This window comes from Chiloscyllium punctatum, chromosome 48 (assembly GCF_047496795.1).
Source record: "Chiloscyllium punctatum isolate Juve2018m chromosome 48, sChiPun1.3, whole genome shotgun sequence".
NCBI classification, from domain to species: Eukaryota; Metazoa; Chordata; class Chondrichthyes; order Orectolobiformes; family Hemiscylliidae; genus Chiloscyllium; species Chiloscyllium punctatum.
This window is the reverse complement of record NC_092786.1, coordinates 39,503,438-39,520,234: the sequence shown is the minus strand read 5'-3', so window position 1 is coordinate 39,520,234 and position 16,797 is coordinate 39,503,438. Positions and strand designations below refer to the sequence as shown.

The 16,797-nt window shown below is 38.4% G+C and overlaps 1 protein-coding gene across 4 annotated transcripts in view; it reads right to left on the bottom strand.

The window, feature by feature from the left end:
* Positions 1–16,797, bottom strand: part of cgnl1 (cingulin-like 1) — a 157,778-nt gene that overhangs the window by 32,255 nt on the left and 108,726 nt on the right. For all 4 annotated transcript variants that reach the window (XM_072565011.1, XM_072565010.1, XM_072565013.1 and 1 more), the window contains 4 exons: positions 14,591–14,743; positions 13,260–13,430; positions 3,967–4,128; positions 3,252–3,341 (listed from right to left, as the gene is read on the bottom strand). In XM_072565011.1, the coding sequence (XP_072421112.1) occupies positions 3,252–3,341; positions 3,967–4,128; positions 13,260–13,430; positions 14,591–14,743 (576 nt within the window). The remainder of the gene's footprint in view (positions 1–3,251; positions 3,342–3,966; positions 4,129–13,259; positions 13,431–14,590; positions 14,744–16,797) is intronic.

Below are 16,797 nucleotides of genomic sequence, written 5' to 3'. Positions count from 1 at the left end.
ATGCTGCTTACCAGATTTGAAACACAGATACATTTCACCAAACACATAACTAAGGCAAAAATTATAAGTCAATCCCACAACATAAACCAGTAAGCCATTTTGACAAGTATTCTGGAAACACTTAATGTCACATGCAAAGGTTTCCAGTGTGTATGACCTTGTGTACAAACTGGCACCTGATGTTTCCTACAACTAAGAGTGGTCATACTTCATTATCTATTCATAGGCCTGAACACGTGGAAATATGCTACAGATTTGAAAGCAATTTTTATCAATCTGTATTTTCCCTCTTAAACCATCTAAGTCTTTTTTGGGTATTTTCTGATATTACAGGACATTCTTATGAATTGAAAGTCTTTTAGTACCAATTCTATTACATTTCATGCACTTACTGTCTATTTTATACACCCTATTATAGCAGTAATTTCCTTCTGGCAGCATTGCTAAATTATGGAAAGTTATTAATTCTCATCAGCATAAATTTGACAGTGGTAAAACTGAAGTGGCTGAGAGTCATTTTTCAAGATACTTATCAGCATGGAGATTCAGTAGAAACAAATGTGGGTCAGAAATTCAGGACTTTAAAATTAACAGCACCCCTTCCAATCAAGCCATGCTTGTCTCCAATGACACCCTGACAATGGCCTCACAAAATGAACCAGTTGCTCCTTAATTTTATTGTGTGTCATAGAGATGTACAGCATGGAAACAGACCCTTCAGTCCAACCCGTCCATGCTGACCAGATATCCCAAACCAATCTAGTCCCACCTGCCAGCACCCAGCCCATATCCCTCCAAACCCTTCCTATTCATATACCCATCCAAATGCCTCTTAAATGTTGCAATTGTACCAGCCTCCACCACTTCATCTGGCAGCTCATTCCATACACGTACCACCCCTGCGTGAAAAAGTTGCCCCTGAGGTCCCTTTTATATCTTTCACCTCTCACCCTACACCTATGCCCTCTAGTTCTGACTCCCCCACCCCAGGGAAAAGAGCTTGTCTATTTATCCTATCCATATCCCTCAAAATTTTGTAAACCTCTATGAGGTCACCCCTCAGCCTCTGACGCTCCAGGGAAAACAGCCCCAGCCTGTTCAGACTCTCCCTATCGTCCCAATGGGACTTCAACATTTAAAAGCTTTACTCATTAATGTATTGGCAAAACAAAGTGCACTGTCTTCAGAGTTTCAATGGGCACATTCTAGAAAATACAGACCTCCCTTCCTTAGTTTCCAATGAAGTGCAATTTCCATTTTTAAAATAATTTAGCTTCAGACACAGTAAAGACAAATATAAATCCATTCATGCCACACAGATGACAGCAAAATAGCTGTGGAGCATTGCTGCAACAAGATAATGTTTAAATACTATCTAACATCAATATACAAAGTAGATTTAGATCATGAATATAAAAAAACAGGTAAGCGACTGTTTTAAATACACTTTTGGCATTAGAAAAAAATGTTTAGGGCAAGCAAACTCTTTAACAAAGAAAAATTTAAAATGATTTACATCAATTCAAAATCTAATGGATATTAAGTACAATTCCATTTATCAAAATCGTTATTGTTGACAAACAAAATCATCAATTAAACATATGAAGTCCGTAAGAAATAAGAAAATAAAGCTCTTTCCACAGTTTCAAACTTAAAATCTTATTGGTGGTGGAAGTTAAAAGGACTCTTTTGATCACATGCCAGAAAGATCAAATGAGAGAAACATGTTGTAAAATTCTGTAGCTCATAAACATTTTCTCTTAAGATTTGGCAACAAATCAAGGGACAGAACAGTTTTTTTTAAGATTTCTGAAATGATGCAAGAAATTATTTGGATAGATGTTGGCTTCACTTTATAAAATAACACCAACCAATTTGGTCATTTTGTATAAGTGAATAAATTGTTTCACCTTTGATATTTAAACAAAATATAGTGTTTCAAAACAATATTATGTTGGAACAAAAAGCTCTAATATTGTGGTCTAAGTGGACAGATTATATGGGTACAATTTAGTTAGTATTTTTGGCTTTGGGACTGTTATCTATTCAACCTTCCCATACAACAGAGTGAAAACAGAGATTGCTAGTAGACTGAAATGGAGCTAAATGTGCTCAGCTTTCAAATCTCTTTACAAACTGTAACTGATACGGCATCAATGATAGGCATTCTCATTACCAATTCACACCAGTCAATTCAAACACGTATATACCCCATTATTACCAGAGGACTTAAAACAACACCAAAGGTAGAACAGGTAAGTGCAAAAGTGACGTGATCTGAGATGGCACTTAAAATCCAAAGGACTACTGAACCTGAAACTGAACAATTCCCTGTTATACAAATTTATTTTGCTGCAAGAAAAAAGCTGGTTTCAGGATAACACAATACTGAGCAGCCTGCAATGTACCCCTCATTTCTTTGGCCTTACACAATGATGCTTTTTGAAGAACATAATCGCTGGAGAATGCAGACATCTACACTCTTCCAGAAACTTTGCAACAAAGATATGTTATTTAGAATTTCTATTCCAAGGGTCTTGGAACCAAGATGTGTAAATGGAGTTAAGGTATAGTTTTGCATAGTTATGTAACACCATGCATTTTGGAATATTATACACTCGCACAGTAGGGAGACAGAGTCATGATCTAATTCAAAAGCTGAATGGCTTGGTCTGACCTTATGAGAGGATTTTGATAGCTATGTGAAATTACAATGGAGAGTTGGAATGATGTATTTAGTCTCATCTCAGAGCTGTAAACAAATGAGTCTGAATGAGAGAGGTGTGATTTGCTGTATTTATGAGCAAGGCCAAAGGCAGGAGATGCACATTTTTTCTAGCAGTAAATATTTATTAAAGTCATACACTGGCATTGCCAGTGGTAAAATATATAATGAGTTATAAACAATGGTTTGTACATTTTTATTGTTGGCAAACCTGCACATATCCCAAATACAATGGAACTGACAAATCCAACAGCAGCCTTTGCAGCACAGTTCATAAAGAGGGAAATCAACACAATGGTTTGTATTTTTGATGTTGAATGCAATGTTTAATGCCAGGAAATATTGCCAATTATTGGAGGAACCCTATCTTGTTGACTTAATTTGTCCATATTTTACTTTGTTACCTTGTAGTTATTTCTTGATTCATACAAATTCTTATGCTGTAGACTGGACAGCAGTGACAACAAATCAATCAATTTCAACAAAGCCTAACCTATTCTCCAGTTTGTACAACTGATTTTGTTACCTGTTCTCGATCTCTACTGATGCGATCCGTTAGAAGGTCTGAATTGCTTCTCTCTTCATCCAGTTCCACCTCCATTTCTGCCAATTTATCCTGGGAACATAAATCAGGTTGAGATGTACAATGGCTCAGAAATAACAACTGTTCTCATAAAACTGCTTTCCCCTATTATACAGGTATGATGCATTACATTTCAGCAATGGCTGTTAGTGCACAAAAACACTAAGTGTAAAATTCTTCAGACCAGAGGTACAGAACAAATAAGTCAAGCCTGCATCGCATAAACTTCTAGTTTTTCAAAAAAATCTTAAATATTTAAAATCAATTAACAATGTTAATTTGCATAAAATACTGTAAAAATGGAAAGGTTACACTATATTAATACTAAAATATTAACCATTTAATTATTCAGTAAAATTGGCACCATCTTGTTTGATCTGAAGCAGTTCTCTAAGATTTCAATCAATGCTTATTTCATACATATGAAATAATAAGTAAATAAATTCGATAATAAATAAACCAAGCAATATTTAATCTCCCTTTCAAGGCAAAACCTAATTTTTGAAAGGTCAATTCATCTTTTGATTGTAGTGACTAACTGGACCATTTCAAAATTAGCCATGGGTTCAGATGCACAACCGTGATCGATTTTCTGAATATTTCTGCAAACAAAATGGTTTTTAAAAAAAAGTAAATTTGATCACTAATTTTCGTTCACCTCCATTTGCTTGACCTGCCGATTTCGGTCGTCCTTGAATTGCACTTTACTTTCAAGGTCAAACTCAAGGTCATTAACCTTCTGCTTCAGTTGTTGGCTTTTCAGAACCACTTCGTCACGTTCACGACAACAGCGTTCCAACTCCTCTCGCATTTGTCGCATCTGTTCCAAAATGCCCCAGAACTTATTAACAGCTTATTGAATAAAAACTGTAAATGCCGAACACCTGAAGGAAAAAGACACATCCTGGACACACACAACAAAGTTAATGTTTCTTTAATTGGATTTGGTACGTGCTTAAAGCCTTTTGTATTTCAAAGGTAAATTATTTTAATTCTAGTTATTTGGTGATTATTGCCATATTAATAAATTTAAATGTGAAGGATATCAGCTGCCCCCTGGAATTCATAAATTATTTATGTCCTCATCATAATAAAGTTTTGTAAACTAAATGAGCATGAAAAAGCATCAGCCTTGGCTTTGAATCAAATAGTGATGTGTTCAAGCCCCACTTTTGAGAACCTGAAAATATAATCTCTGTGTGACACTCCATGCAGCAATGAGGAAAGGTTGTACTGTCAGAGGGGGCTCTCTCTCGATGGGATGTTAAACCAGTCTCTTCCACCTTCTTGATGAACGTAACATGATCCCATGACAGTACTCAAAAAACAGCCCTGAGATTTCCCTGTAGCTTTGCCAACATTACTTTTCAAATGCCACTGTTAAATAGAATAGGTCATTTACACCCTTCTCGGACACAAAAGGACACATTTCCCTCTTTTGAAAGCCTTAACGGCCATTCCCAGCAGAATGCCATCTTTCCCTATATTCTTCTTTCCTCACATAAACTGAACATTAAACTCCATTTGCTAACTTTTTAAACATTCACTCAATGCAGTAACAACCCCTTGCAGAGATTGCTTATGTCCTCATCACAACAGATCCTCCCACCTATATTTGTATAATCAGCAATTTTGGATATTTGCACCCTTCTCCCAGACATTAATACAGACAGTAAAAAATTAAGGCCTTGAGACTGAAGCTTGTGACACTCCATATTTCAACCTGAAGAAGACCCATTAATCCCAACTTTTTGTGCTGTGTTTCAGATACAGGGACCAAAACTGTGGAGCTTAAATTCAAAACTGTTGCTCCTGATTTACACACAGAGAAAATCACAGTGTTGGGTTGCTGTCAGGTTCCAGGCAAAAGTGAGGACTGCAGATGCTGGAAACCAGAGTTTAGATCTTCTTTTAAGTGGGAGGATTCGAAGGAGAAATTGTTACGGGTGTGGACCAGTTCAGCCAAACGAATGAGTGTCAGTGGAAGGGTACTGTTAGGGACGTCGGGAGAGGAAGAAATGGAGTGCTTGGAGGCCCTGGTCATGGTGGATGGAGGTGTAGAGGGATTGGATGTCCATGGTGAAGATGAGGCGTTGGGAATGCTCCATTACTGATGAAGGGCTTTTGCCTGAAACATCGGTCTTCCTGCTCCTTGGATGCTGCCTGACCTGCTGTGCTTTTCCAGCATCACTCTGATCTAAAAACTGCTGTCAGGTACCCCTCGGTAACAGTCACAATGCAGCAGTGGTGGAGAAAGCAGGCTTCCAATGATTATCTAACCATTTTTACGAATGGTATACATATGAGGAAACAAAAAGAAATGGAATTTTACATAATGACGTGAACCAGCAAAGATCCCGTTTTCAACCAAAAGATGGCAGTAAGATGATTACACTTAACTGGAACCTTATCAGTACTGACCAACATAATGGAGAAAGTGAGGACTGCAGATGTTGGAGATCAGAGCTGAAAATGTGTTGCTGGAAAAGCGAAGCAGGTCAGGCAGCATCCAAGAAGCAGGAGAATCGACGTTTCGGGCATGAGCCCGTCTTCAGCCCTGAAGAAGGGCTCATGCCCGAAACGTCGATTCTCCTGTTCCTTGGATACTGCCTGACCTGCTGCGCTTTTCCAGCAACACATTTTCAGCTTTGACCAACATAATGAGCAACTTTATTCAAAACATTTCAGCTTCATGACCACAAGTATTTATTTCTAATTACATCCACAGCACTTATTAGAATATACTAAAATTTAGAAATTCACTCAAAAAGCAGTGAACCAAACTTAAAACAGACACACATCCGGCCAAAGATGCTCAACTTCCACTCTTATGTTGTAGGAGAGGGATGCAATAGATAAGACCTGAGCCAACACTTAAGATTTCACAGAAGGAAGTAAATACATAGTAACTTGATTATATGATCTTGGCCAGTGGGACGAAACTGCTTATAGAAATAACTGTAAACAAAGAGAGTTTTGGGGATGAAAGAGTGGCAATTTGGTTATTGATGATCATTTTAACATAAAATGTGAATTTATGAATATGTCAATTTTTAATTGATGTTATCATATTTTATTTTTCACCTTTAACAACTCTTTATACTTTTTTTGCAGAAGAGTTTTGAGTTTCGAATAAAGCTCGTTAATTAAAACGGATAAGGATGAAAAATTCAACAGGTCAGAAAGCAGCAGACCTAACAAAACCTGAAAGGTTGTTATTAATATTTTTTTCAGGAATACAAAGAGAGCTGCTGGGGTAAGGGATGAATGAGGGCAAGGATTTCTGGAGGAACAGAAACTCAGAAATAATGATTTCCCAGGCATCCTGCAGCTTTTAGCTGTACTGCAGCTAGATGGTTAACGAGAATCATGCAAGAAAGAGCTAGATTTCATTCTGCAGAAATTAAATCTTGGAGTGTGTTTCACTTTCTTTTGTATTTCATAGCAATGTTCCATAATTAATCACTTTTGATGTTCAAACTTTTTTTTAGAATTAGTACATAAGATTTCTCCTATGTATTCTAAATCATTCATTATAAACTACATTGGAAAAGCAGGATCTACAAAGTTTTCCAGGTTTTTGGAAGAATTTATCTAGTTGCATGCAGCGAGTCGAAGGTGTTTCTCTATGAAGAGAAAGTCAGTGTAATTTGATACTTGGTACTTTTGCTTGGTCTTCCACGACACACAAAAAAAACAAAGTGAACAGAAAAACAGACCCAGTTGGAATGGAGGATTGCCAACTTCCTGCAACAATGTTGAGATAAAGGCTGCACAGAAATCTGGGGAACTGAGTTCAACACAAGCTCACCACCACCCCCTGCTTTGTCTTCTACTCAAACAGCATTATAATCATGAAAACTGCCTTTTACATACTAGCTTCAAATGCTTTCTAAGTGTTACAGAGATTCTATCCAGATCAACAGGGAAGAAGGAGAAAGTGAGGACTGCAGATGCGAGAGATCAGAGTCGAGAGGAGCGGGATACAGCTTGACCTGCTGTGCTAGATTAACAGGGAAGACCCACTTGGCATATCCTTAATTCTAACAGGAACTATATCCATCGAGTCTGCTTCACCTTTCAATGAGATCATGGCCAACTTAATAATTCTCAGGTCCATTTTCCCAAAACCTTCTGTTCTATTACAGATTTAAAATCTATTTATCTCAGCCTTGAGTATTCTAAATGAGCCAACTTCTACAGGTCTCTGCAGTCAAGAATGCCACAGATTCACTCCCCTTTGAGGTAAGAAATTCCTCATCTCTGTCTTAAGCAGGTGACTCCTTACTCTGAGATAATGCTTTTTGGTTCTCGACATTCACACAAAAGAAAACCACCTCTCCGCATCAACCCCGACAAACCCCTTCAGAATTCCAAATGTACGGAGTTGGTGTGCAAATTTCCAGAATCCCTCAACTTTCTCAACACTAATACAGGTCGTTCTGCTATAGCACACGTTCCGTTAACACAAATTCCCTGTAACGCGACTTATGAATTGGGATCACTGTTTGCATAGCACGAACTGTTGGCTGTAACTCTATGACATCACCAACACTTTAAGCGCTGTTTCTAAAGCGCAATTTTTCTATGACACAGGGTTGCACAAGAACACAACCATCACGTTATAGAAGAACTACCTGCACCTAGTGTATGACATTATAATCTCCCTCAAGTAGGCTTTCAGTTTGCTAAAATTTACAAGTGGGGCATCCTTATAATGATTTGCAACAAAGTTCAGAATTTCTGCAGAAAATATAAAGTTCCATTTGATAGAGTCTGGACACAGTGAAGTAACTGGTTGATTAGAAATGTAAAGATACTTCAAAATGTTCCAAAAGGCAGATGTACACATTCATGAATTGTAATTTTCAAGATTCTTGTTGAAGTACCAATGAATATGAGTTGAACCATCATCTCTCAAACAAGTCTGATCCAGATTATGTAGAATATTTTTTAATCAATGGCCTAACAAGGTGATTTCCTGCAATCCCAGTTTGGTGAGCTACAGTCAGCTGTGTATTTACACAACAGAACACCAGATAGGAGCATTTTTTGGGAGAGCATTCCCTAAGCGGAAGTATGAAGTCCTGATACTAGCAAAGCAGAAAATGCTGCAGAAACACAGCAGAAAGAAACAGTTAAAGATTAGAGTCTGACATGATCTTTCTTCAGAACTATCAGTTTAGGTGGCTACCGGGGACATCAAAAGAAAACAAAAAAAAAGCCTTGCTATGGTGCCTTTCACAATATTTGGATGCACAATATATTTTGCAACCAATAGAGTGCTGAAACTTTCGAAATTATATCACTGTCAGGAAATGCAGTACCCAATAAACAGACAGGAAGACCCCATAAATGCAATGAGGTAAATGTCAGCAAAACCTCAGGACATTGTTCTAAAAGTGCCTTGGAATCTGACCAGGCAGCCAGAGTCCCAGTTTGAAAATTTATCTAAATAATGTCATCTTTGTCACTGTCGTACTGCTTCAGTATTGTACTGAAATATCAATCTCTAGATTGGAGCTGGATAAGATAAGACCACTGAATCAGGTTTGACTCCAAAAACCAATTTGTAAATGAAATGAGAGTCTCCAGATGCAATATGGCTATCTTTTAAACCTTACCGTGGACTGTAGGAGAGCCTGCTCATTTTCATATCTCAGGGCTGTGATTAAAGAATTCCACAAAGCAACCAGTTTGCTCTGAAGCTAATAGATGACTACAGAAAGTTTTACAGCAACAAAGGAACCTAAAGTTCTCAAGTGTGGCATTATAATGCTTTAACCATTAGTCATAATTTCCATTGTTTTTAGTAGGAAATCACTGGACAGTTTTAGGATTCATTGTTATAAATAATGTATAAGACTATGTTCGTTAAACGTAAATGGTAAAGGAAATTAAATGTTGTTACTCAACATGTTTGGCATTTTACAGATATACTTTGGACAATCTGGAAAAATTTTAATTGAAGTTAATATTTATTATTACACAAAATAGGAAAGAAAGGAGTGTAGAATGAATGGTTCTTTTGAAAGAATGTTTGTAAATCTTTTGCTGAGAAGTTAATCCCTGCCTTTTACAATTACACAATGAGAAGAAGTTTAAATGTTTACTGGAAGTCTTCGTTTTCTGTCTCCATTACAAACTCATTCTCTAGTCAATGGCATTATCTGAGACTGGACCAGGCTGTTTCAGTAGTAGCATCATTTCTGGCACAGAAATAAGCTTCAAACCACGTGCCCACACTCTCATTACGAGCTGCACCTCCATAACAATATATGGCTCTGCCTCAGCTCATCATCTGCTAAAACCTTCATCCGTACTTGTTTGTGCATTGGAACAATCTCCCATCATGCACCTCTGAAAGGAAGGCAATGGCCTAATGGCACTATCACTAGACAACTAACCTACAGATCCAGGTCATGTTCTGGGAATCCAGGTTCAAATCCCGTCATAACAAAAACCTGGAATTAAGAGTCTAATGACGACCATGAAACCATTGTTGATTGTTGGAGAATCCCACCTGGTTCACAAACACCTTTTAGTGAAGGAAAGCAGCCAAATTTACTTGGTCTAGCCGACATGTAACTCCAAACCCACAACAATATGGTTGAATCTTAACTGCCCTCTGAGCGATTAGGGATGGGCAATAAATGCCGGCCTTGCCATGAACAACCACATCCGATGAATTAATAATAAATTGAAGACAACTAAAACTCGGCTGCCCATGACCAAGTTGCACCAAGTCACAGAAACATATTGACCTACAGAGGCTCCCAAGTTAACCAACAAATCAAATCCAATATTTTCATTTTAGTTTTGAAGTCCTTCATGACCTCATCCCTCCCTTCTTCAACATCCTTGATTCTGATAACCTTCTCCTTAAATATTCCTGTTGTTAGTCATGTAATCATTGACAGCTGCATCTTTGCAGGGCCCTAAACTCAGCAATTCATTCCTAATTCTCTGTTTTTTCGTACCATCCTTTAAATAGCTCTTTAGAATAGAAAGATAGAAAATAACAGGAGTAGTTTATCCAGCCTGCTCCACCATTCACCATGACTATAGCTGATCATCCAACTCAATCTTCTGTACCCACTTTAGCCCCTTGTCCTTTGATCCCTAAGAACTATATCTAACTCCCTCTATGTTTTGAATGATGACGCTTCATCAGGAATGGGCTGATTAAGTGTCCTGACCCAAAATGTTGACTTCCCTGCTCCTCCAATGCTGTCTCACCTGAGATTTCCCAGTTCCACATTTTATTGACTCCTTCTACATTTAATGTTTTGGCCTCAACTGCCTGTGACAGAGAATTCCACAGGCTTGCTACTCTCTGGATCAAGAAATCTCTCCACATCTCGGTCCAAAATGGACCTACCCTGCATCCTTAGACAGTGACCCCTGGTTTCAGGACTCCCTAATCATCAGGAACTTCCCTTCTGCATTTATTCTGACTAAGCCTGTTAGAATTTTTCAGATTTCTAAGATTGTCCTATTCTTCTAAACTCCAGTGCAGGTAGTCCTAACCAATCCAGTCTCTCTTCACATGTCAGTTCTGCCAGGAATCAGTCTATTAAACCTTTGTTGCATTCCCTCCACAGCCAGAACATTGTTGCTAAGGTAACAAGACCATAATATTCTAGATGTAGTCTCACAAAACTCTATATAGTTGGAGGAAGACAACCCTGCTGCTGTACTCAAATCCTTTGCTATGAAGAACAACATTCCATTTGCCTTCACCACCTGCTACACCTACATGCCTCCTATCAATTACTGATGTACAAGGGCCCCCAGGTATCATTGCATCTCCCAATCTATTGTGATTCAGACAATAAGCCCTTTTCCCTTTCCACTACCATAACCTCACATTTGTCCACATTATACTTATCTACCTAGTGTTTGCCCACTCACTCAACTAATCCAAAACACATTGAAGCATATCTGCATCATTCTTAAAGATCACCTCCCCACCTTGCTTTGTGTCATCTGCAAATTTGGAGATAGAACATTTGGTTCCCTCATCTGAGTTATTAACGTATATTGTGAATACTGAGATCCAAGCACTGATATCTGCAGTATCCCACTAGTTACTGACTGCCACTCAGGAAATGACCTGCTTATTCCTACTCTTTACTTCCTCTCTGCCAGCTAGTAATCTATCCATGTCGGTACATCCCGCCCAATCCCAGGTCTTTCATCCATCTGGTGATACTTAGGATTGAAGATACTGCAAGTCAGAGTCGATAATATATGGAGCTGGAAAAACACAGCAGGTCACACAACATCGTAGGAGCAGGAAAGTCAACGGTTTGAGTGCTGGCGCTTCATCAGGACTGGGCTGATGAAGTGTCCTGACCCGAAATGTTGACTTTCCTGCTCCTCCAATGCTGTCGCACCTGAGTTTTCTCAGCTCCACATTTTATTGACTCCTACCTCCATTCATCTGTCTGACCAAACTGTTGACCTTAATAGCTCCCTTTGTAGCTCAATGTCAATTTTAAGACAATAGACAATAGGTGCAGGAGTAAGCCATTCAGCCCTTCGATCCTGCACCGCCATTCAATGTGATCATGGCTGATCATTCCTAATCAGTATCCTCTTCCTGCCTTATCTCCATAACCCTTGATTCCACTATCTTTGAGAGCTCTATCCAACTCTTTCTTAAATGAATCCAGAGACTGGGACTCCACTGCCCTCTGGGGCAGAGCATTCCACACAGCCACCACTCTCTGGGTGAAGAAGTTTCTCCTCATCTCTGTCCTAAATGGTCTACCCCGTATTTTTAAGCTGTGTCCTCTGGTTCGGCACTCACCCATCAGCGGAAACATGTTTCCTGCTGCCAGAGTGTCCGATCCTTTCATAATCTTATATGTCTCAATCAGATCCCCTCTCAGTCTTCTAAACTCAAGGGAATCCAAGCCCAGTCGCTTCAGTCTTTCAGTGTAAGGTAATCCCGCCATTCCAGGAATTGACTTCGTGAACCTACGCTGCACTCCCTCAATAGCCAGAATGTCTTTCCTCAAATTTGGAGACCAGAACTGCACACAGTACTCCAGGTGTGGTCTCACTAGGGCCCTGTACAGCTGCAGAAGCACCTCTTTGCTTCTATACTCAATTCCTCTTGTTATGAAGGCCAGCATGCTATTAGCCTCCTTCACTACCTGCTGTACCTGCATGCTTGCCTTCATTGACTGGTGTACAAGAACACCCAGATCTCTACGTACTGCCCCTGTACCTAAATTGATTCCATTGAGGTAGTAATCTGCCTTCCTGTTCTTGCCACCAAAATACCTCAGAACACCTTCTCCATTAAAGGTGCTATATAAATATAATTTGTTGAGCAAAAATTCACCATTTGTCCATAGCTGACTAATTCCTAAATATGTAAGACTCCTTTTTTAATGCACTCTTTGTTTCTCTAACAGACAGCAGGGATATCTGAGTGTTCTAAAAGTAACAGAAGCTACAAGTCTGCAAATTCTGAAATAGTTAAAATAAATGTTTTGAGTGGAAATAAACCCACCAAATGAAGGGCTATTATTGCAAAAATGATTTGGATATTAGGTAGGTATTGCAAATAATTGCTTTTTCATAAATATATTGAAAACTCATAACATTAAGACAGAATTGAAGTTGCAAATGCTTTCTAAATAATACAGAACTTGTGTATTCTACAGTTCAGAAACACAATATCACACAATTAGGTTCAACAAGAGAATTATGTAAACAGCAAATATACTTTTTCAAATTTTTTTCTATAAAATGAACTTTGAGTCCAAATGAACATTCTAAAATTTAATTTTACTAATACCATCAATCAGTTTCCTGTGTTGCGTTTTGAATAAGTAGAAAAGCTGATTAACTTTCCACTGAACTTAACTTTCTTTAGAAGTCTTTGGTCAAAGGTTATTGGTTAAAGGTTAAATAAACACAGTTATCTTACATTACCTCATCCTGCAGTTTCTTGGTTATTAGTTGAAATTTCTCAGCCTCCTGGGCTTTGGTTTTCAGTTGCTGCTGCAGGACATTCAGTTGACTGCGATTCTTTTCCTTGTACTCATCAAGCTCCTTCCGCAGATCAAGGTTTGACCTCTGAGAATCCTGACTCATCTCAGCCATCTGCATAAGGTAACAGCAGTGAAATGGAAGTGGGGGAAGGGGAAAGAAGATAAAGGAGCATTTCTTTAAAAGATTCTAGAGAGAAAGAAAATGAACTCCCTTTTGAAAGTTACTACTGAATCGCATCCCACCAATTTTTAAAGTCATAACAATTCATTGCGATAAGAAAAATTATTCTCTTCTCCACTCTAGCTTTTGTGATAGTGTCCTTCAGTTTCCAACCATCTGTGGTTGTATATTTCTTCTTATTTACTCTATTGAATACCGTCATAATTTGAAATCCCTATCTTAAATCTCCCATTTATATTCTCAGCTTTAAGGAGAACAATCTCAGTTCTTTTAGTCTCTCCATACATCTCAAGTTGCTTACCCCTGCAATTCGAAATTAAGGAAAAGTTCTAATTTGCACATGCAGCAAGAATCACAGGATGTTACTTCCTTCCACAGAATGGCACATCTCAAAGCACATTTCCACACCACAAGCAAAACTGGCTTTTTGCCAACTCTCCCCTTTTTCACTGGTTGTTCTCACAAGACGAGAAAGGCAGGCTGGTGACTTAGACTAATTCTGGTTTTTGCTGGTGCTGCAGCACTACCACTAGGCGGTGAACAAAAATCTGGGATTTATTCCCCCTACCTTCTTCAAAGGAAACCATATCCCTGCTGAGACATTATCCAAAGCACCATAATTGTTCCAGCCTGGTTAAACTGGCTGCACACATTGGGCCAGCAGGTTTTCTTTAAAATCTGGAACACTGTATTGTGCAAGCTGGAGCACATGTATCACACATGATAATGTCACCTCCCCACCTTCTAAATAGGGAAGTAACATGGGGACATCATTTGATGAATGCAGTCTTACAATAAAACTGTACTTTCAGTGCAAACTGCATTTTGGTGATTTGTTTAATAATTTCATAATTTGAAATAAATTTAAAATGTTATTTCATTTGGCATTTTATTATTTGAATACTCCTTTAGAACAGCTGACATTAACTGGAAGAATACAACAATGTTACACTTGAATTAACTCGTAACTGACTGATTATCTTATTAGGGTTATGAAGTGGGAAAGTATCCTACTCCATGAATTATTAAAGAGTAACATACATTGGATACAAACTAAATGATCTGTGCAGCGTTGAAATTAAGGATCCAACCTCTTTCTCAAGTTTTTCGATCATCTTCTCCAATTGCCTTTTATTGACCTCCATTTCATTCTTTGTTTTTTTCAAAAGATCCTTCTGAGCTACTTCTGAATCAAGTCTTTCCTTTAATTCTTCATACTCCTGTGATCGGTTGTTGAGGCTTCTCTGTAGAATGAGAAAGACATCAAGTAGCTGAAACAATTCATTATGTTAAAGGTTACTGCATTTGTAAATTAAGTGCTATTGAGGAGTATTTGTTTCTGGTGGACTAAGACTGGGTAATGGGCTACCTGTACAAATAAATTACTTATATATAACTGATTTTCACACATTAAATCACAAGCCCTGTTTTATACCAAGGTATGGTCATATAAACGTACTTTGTCCAATATTGTGGATTCACTTTCTGAAATTAAGTGCATATAAAATGTTTCAATAAAACGTGGCATTGAAATGGCAGAGGAGGTCAGTATCATGCACAAAGGCAAATGAGATGTAAAACTACACAAAGAGTTCTTGCTCTCTCTGGTCAACATAGGATTCAATGTTAGAAGACTGGTTCAGAGAAGGCAGTCAGAGTTATCCAAATACATCATGAGAAGCCAACAGGTTTCCATAAAATGGTTTTCTTAATTAAAATATAACAGTGGCACATGGACTTCACAAGGGAAATCTGTTGGGAAAGACCAGGCCTCAGCATGGAGAGCTTTCCACAGGTGAGCCATAATTGGACCAATCCCAACACATATTTGCAATGAACACTACCCTCCATGCAGCAGTAATTGCAACCACGGTTTTTGATAATTCGTTTTTGGGATATGAGCATTGGCAAAACTGGCATTTATTCCCCACCCCTACTTGTACTTTAGAAGTTGGTGGTGAACCATCTTTTTGAACTGTTTCAGTCCTGTGGTGTAGAAACTCTTTCATTTTGAGGGAATTCCAGCAGTTTTACTTAGGAATAGCAATATAGTTCCAAGTCAGGATCATGTGTGATTTGGAGAGGAACTCTCAGATGGTGGTGTTTCCATGCCTCTGTTATCTTAGGTCTTCGAGGTGGCAGGGGTTACAAGTTTGGAAGATGCTGTTTGAGGAGCCTTGGTGGATTGCTGTAGTGTATCATGTACATAGTACATTCTGATGTCACTTTTCACTGGTAACAGAGGAAATGAATGTAGAAATGTAGATTAGTAATTAACAGCCTCAACGAATAGCTTACTAAACCAATTGCTTTGTTTTGGATGATCTTGAGCTTCTTGGGCCCTGTCAGAGCTGCATTCACACAAGCAAGTGGAGAGAATTTGATCATGGTCCTGACTTGTGCTTTCTAGACGGCGGACAGACTTTGACGAGTACAAAGTCCAGTAGCCCTGAATTGTTTTATCACATTGTTCCATCATTTCAAGCAATTACAAGATCAGCTATTAGATAACTAATTATTGGCAAGTGACATAGAAGACAAGGTAGAGGAGATTGGGTGTGACTTTGTTTGCTTCTTAGCTAGCAAGCACATTGCAATCTCATTATGTCATCAGCCCAGGAGCTGTGCAATTGCTCTAGGACGAAATAGTGTCCTCTGTGGAAAACAGATCAGAAGACTCAGGAGTATATGGATCTCAAATGATATCAGCTACTTGAAGTCTGATGTTTCAGGGATCAATGGTACAGAGAAATGCCTAAAGATGGATTAAGTGTCGAGAGTGTGTTGCTGGGAAAGCACAGCAGGTCAGGCAGCATCTGAGGAGCAGGAGAATCAATGTTTTGGGCATAAGCCCTTCATCAGGAATAAAGGTGTATTAAGCCAAGCAGAAACCTCTCTGATTTTATTCCAAAATAACACAGTCCACTCACCCTCATTTTACTCCCCCAAAAGCTCACCCCTTCCACACAACCTTCCCAAGAAGCAAATTCACAGCGTCTTAAAACCTTTCTATAAAGTTTCTATCATTGAGCCTTGCTTTCCATATTTCATATATACTTCATATTTGTTTTAGATTAATTACCAGAAAAAACATGCACATTAAACTGATCTTACATTGGGTAAACAAATGTATAAAATCAGTGTATATTAAACTTTGCAAAATTCTTTTTAAAATCAGGAAAATGGCAAGGACTTCATGCAGACAATAAGAAGCCCATAAAGAAGAAAGCCAAAAGCATGCTGAAGGTGTTTATAACAATGATGGTGAAGGTGAAGGCACACAACTGCATCAGAGATG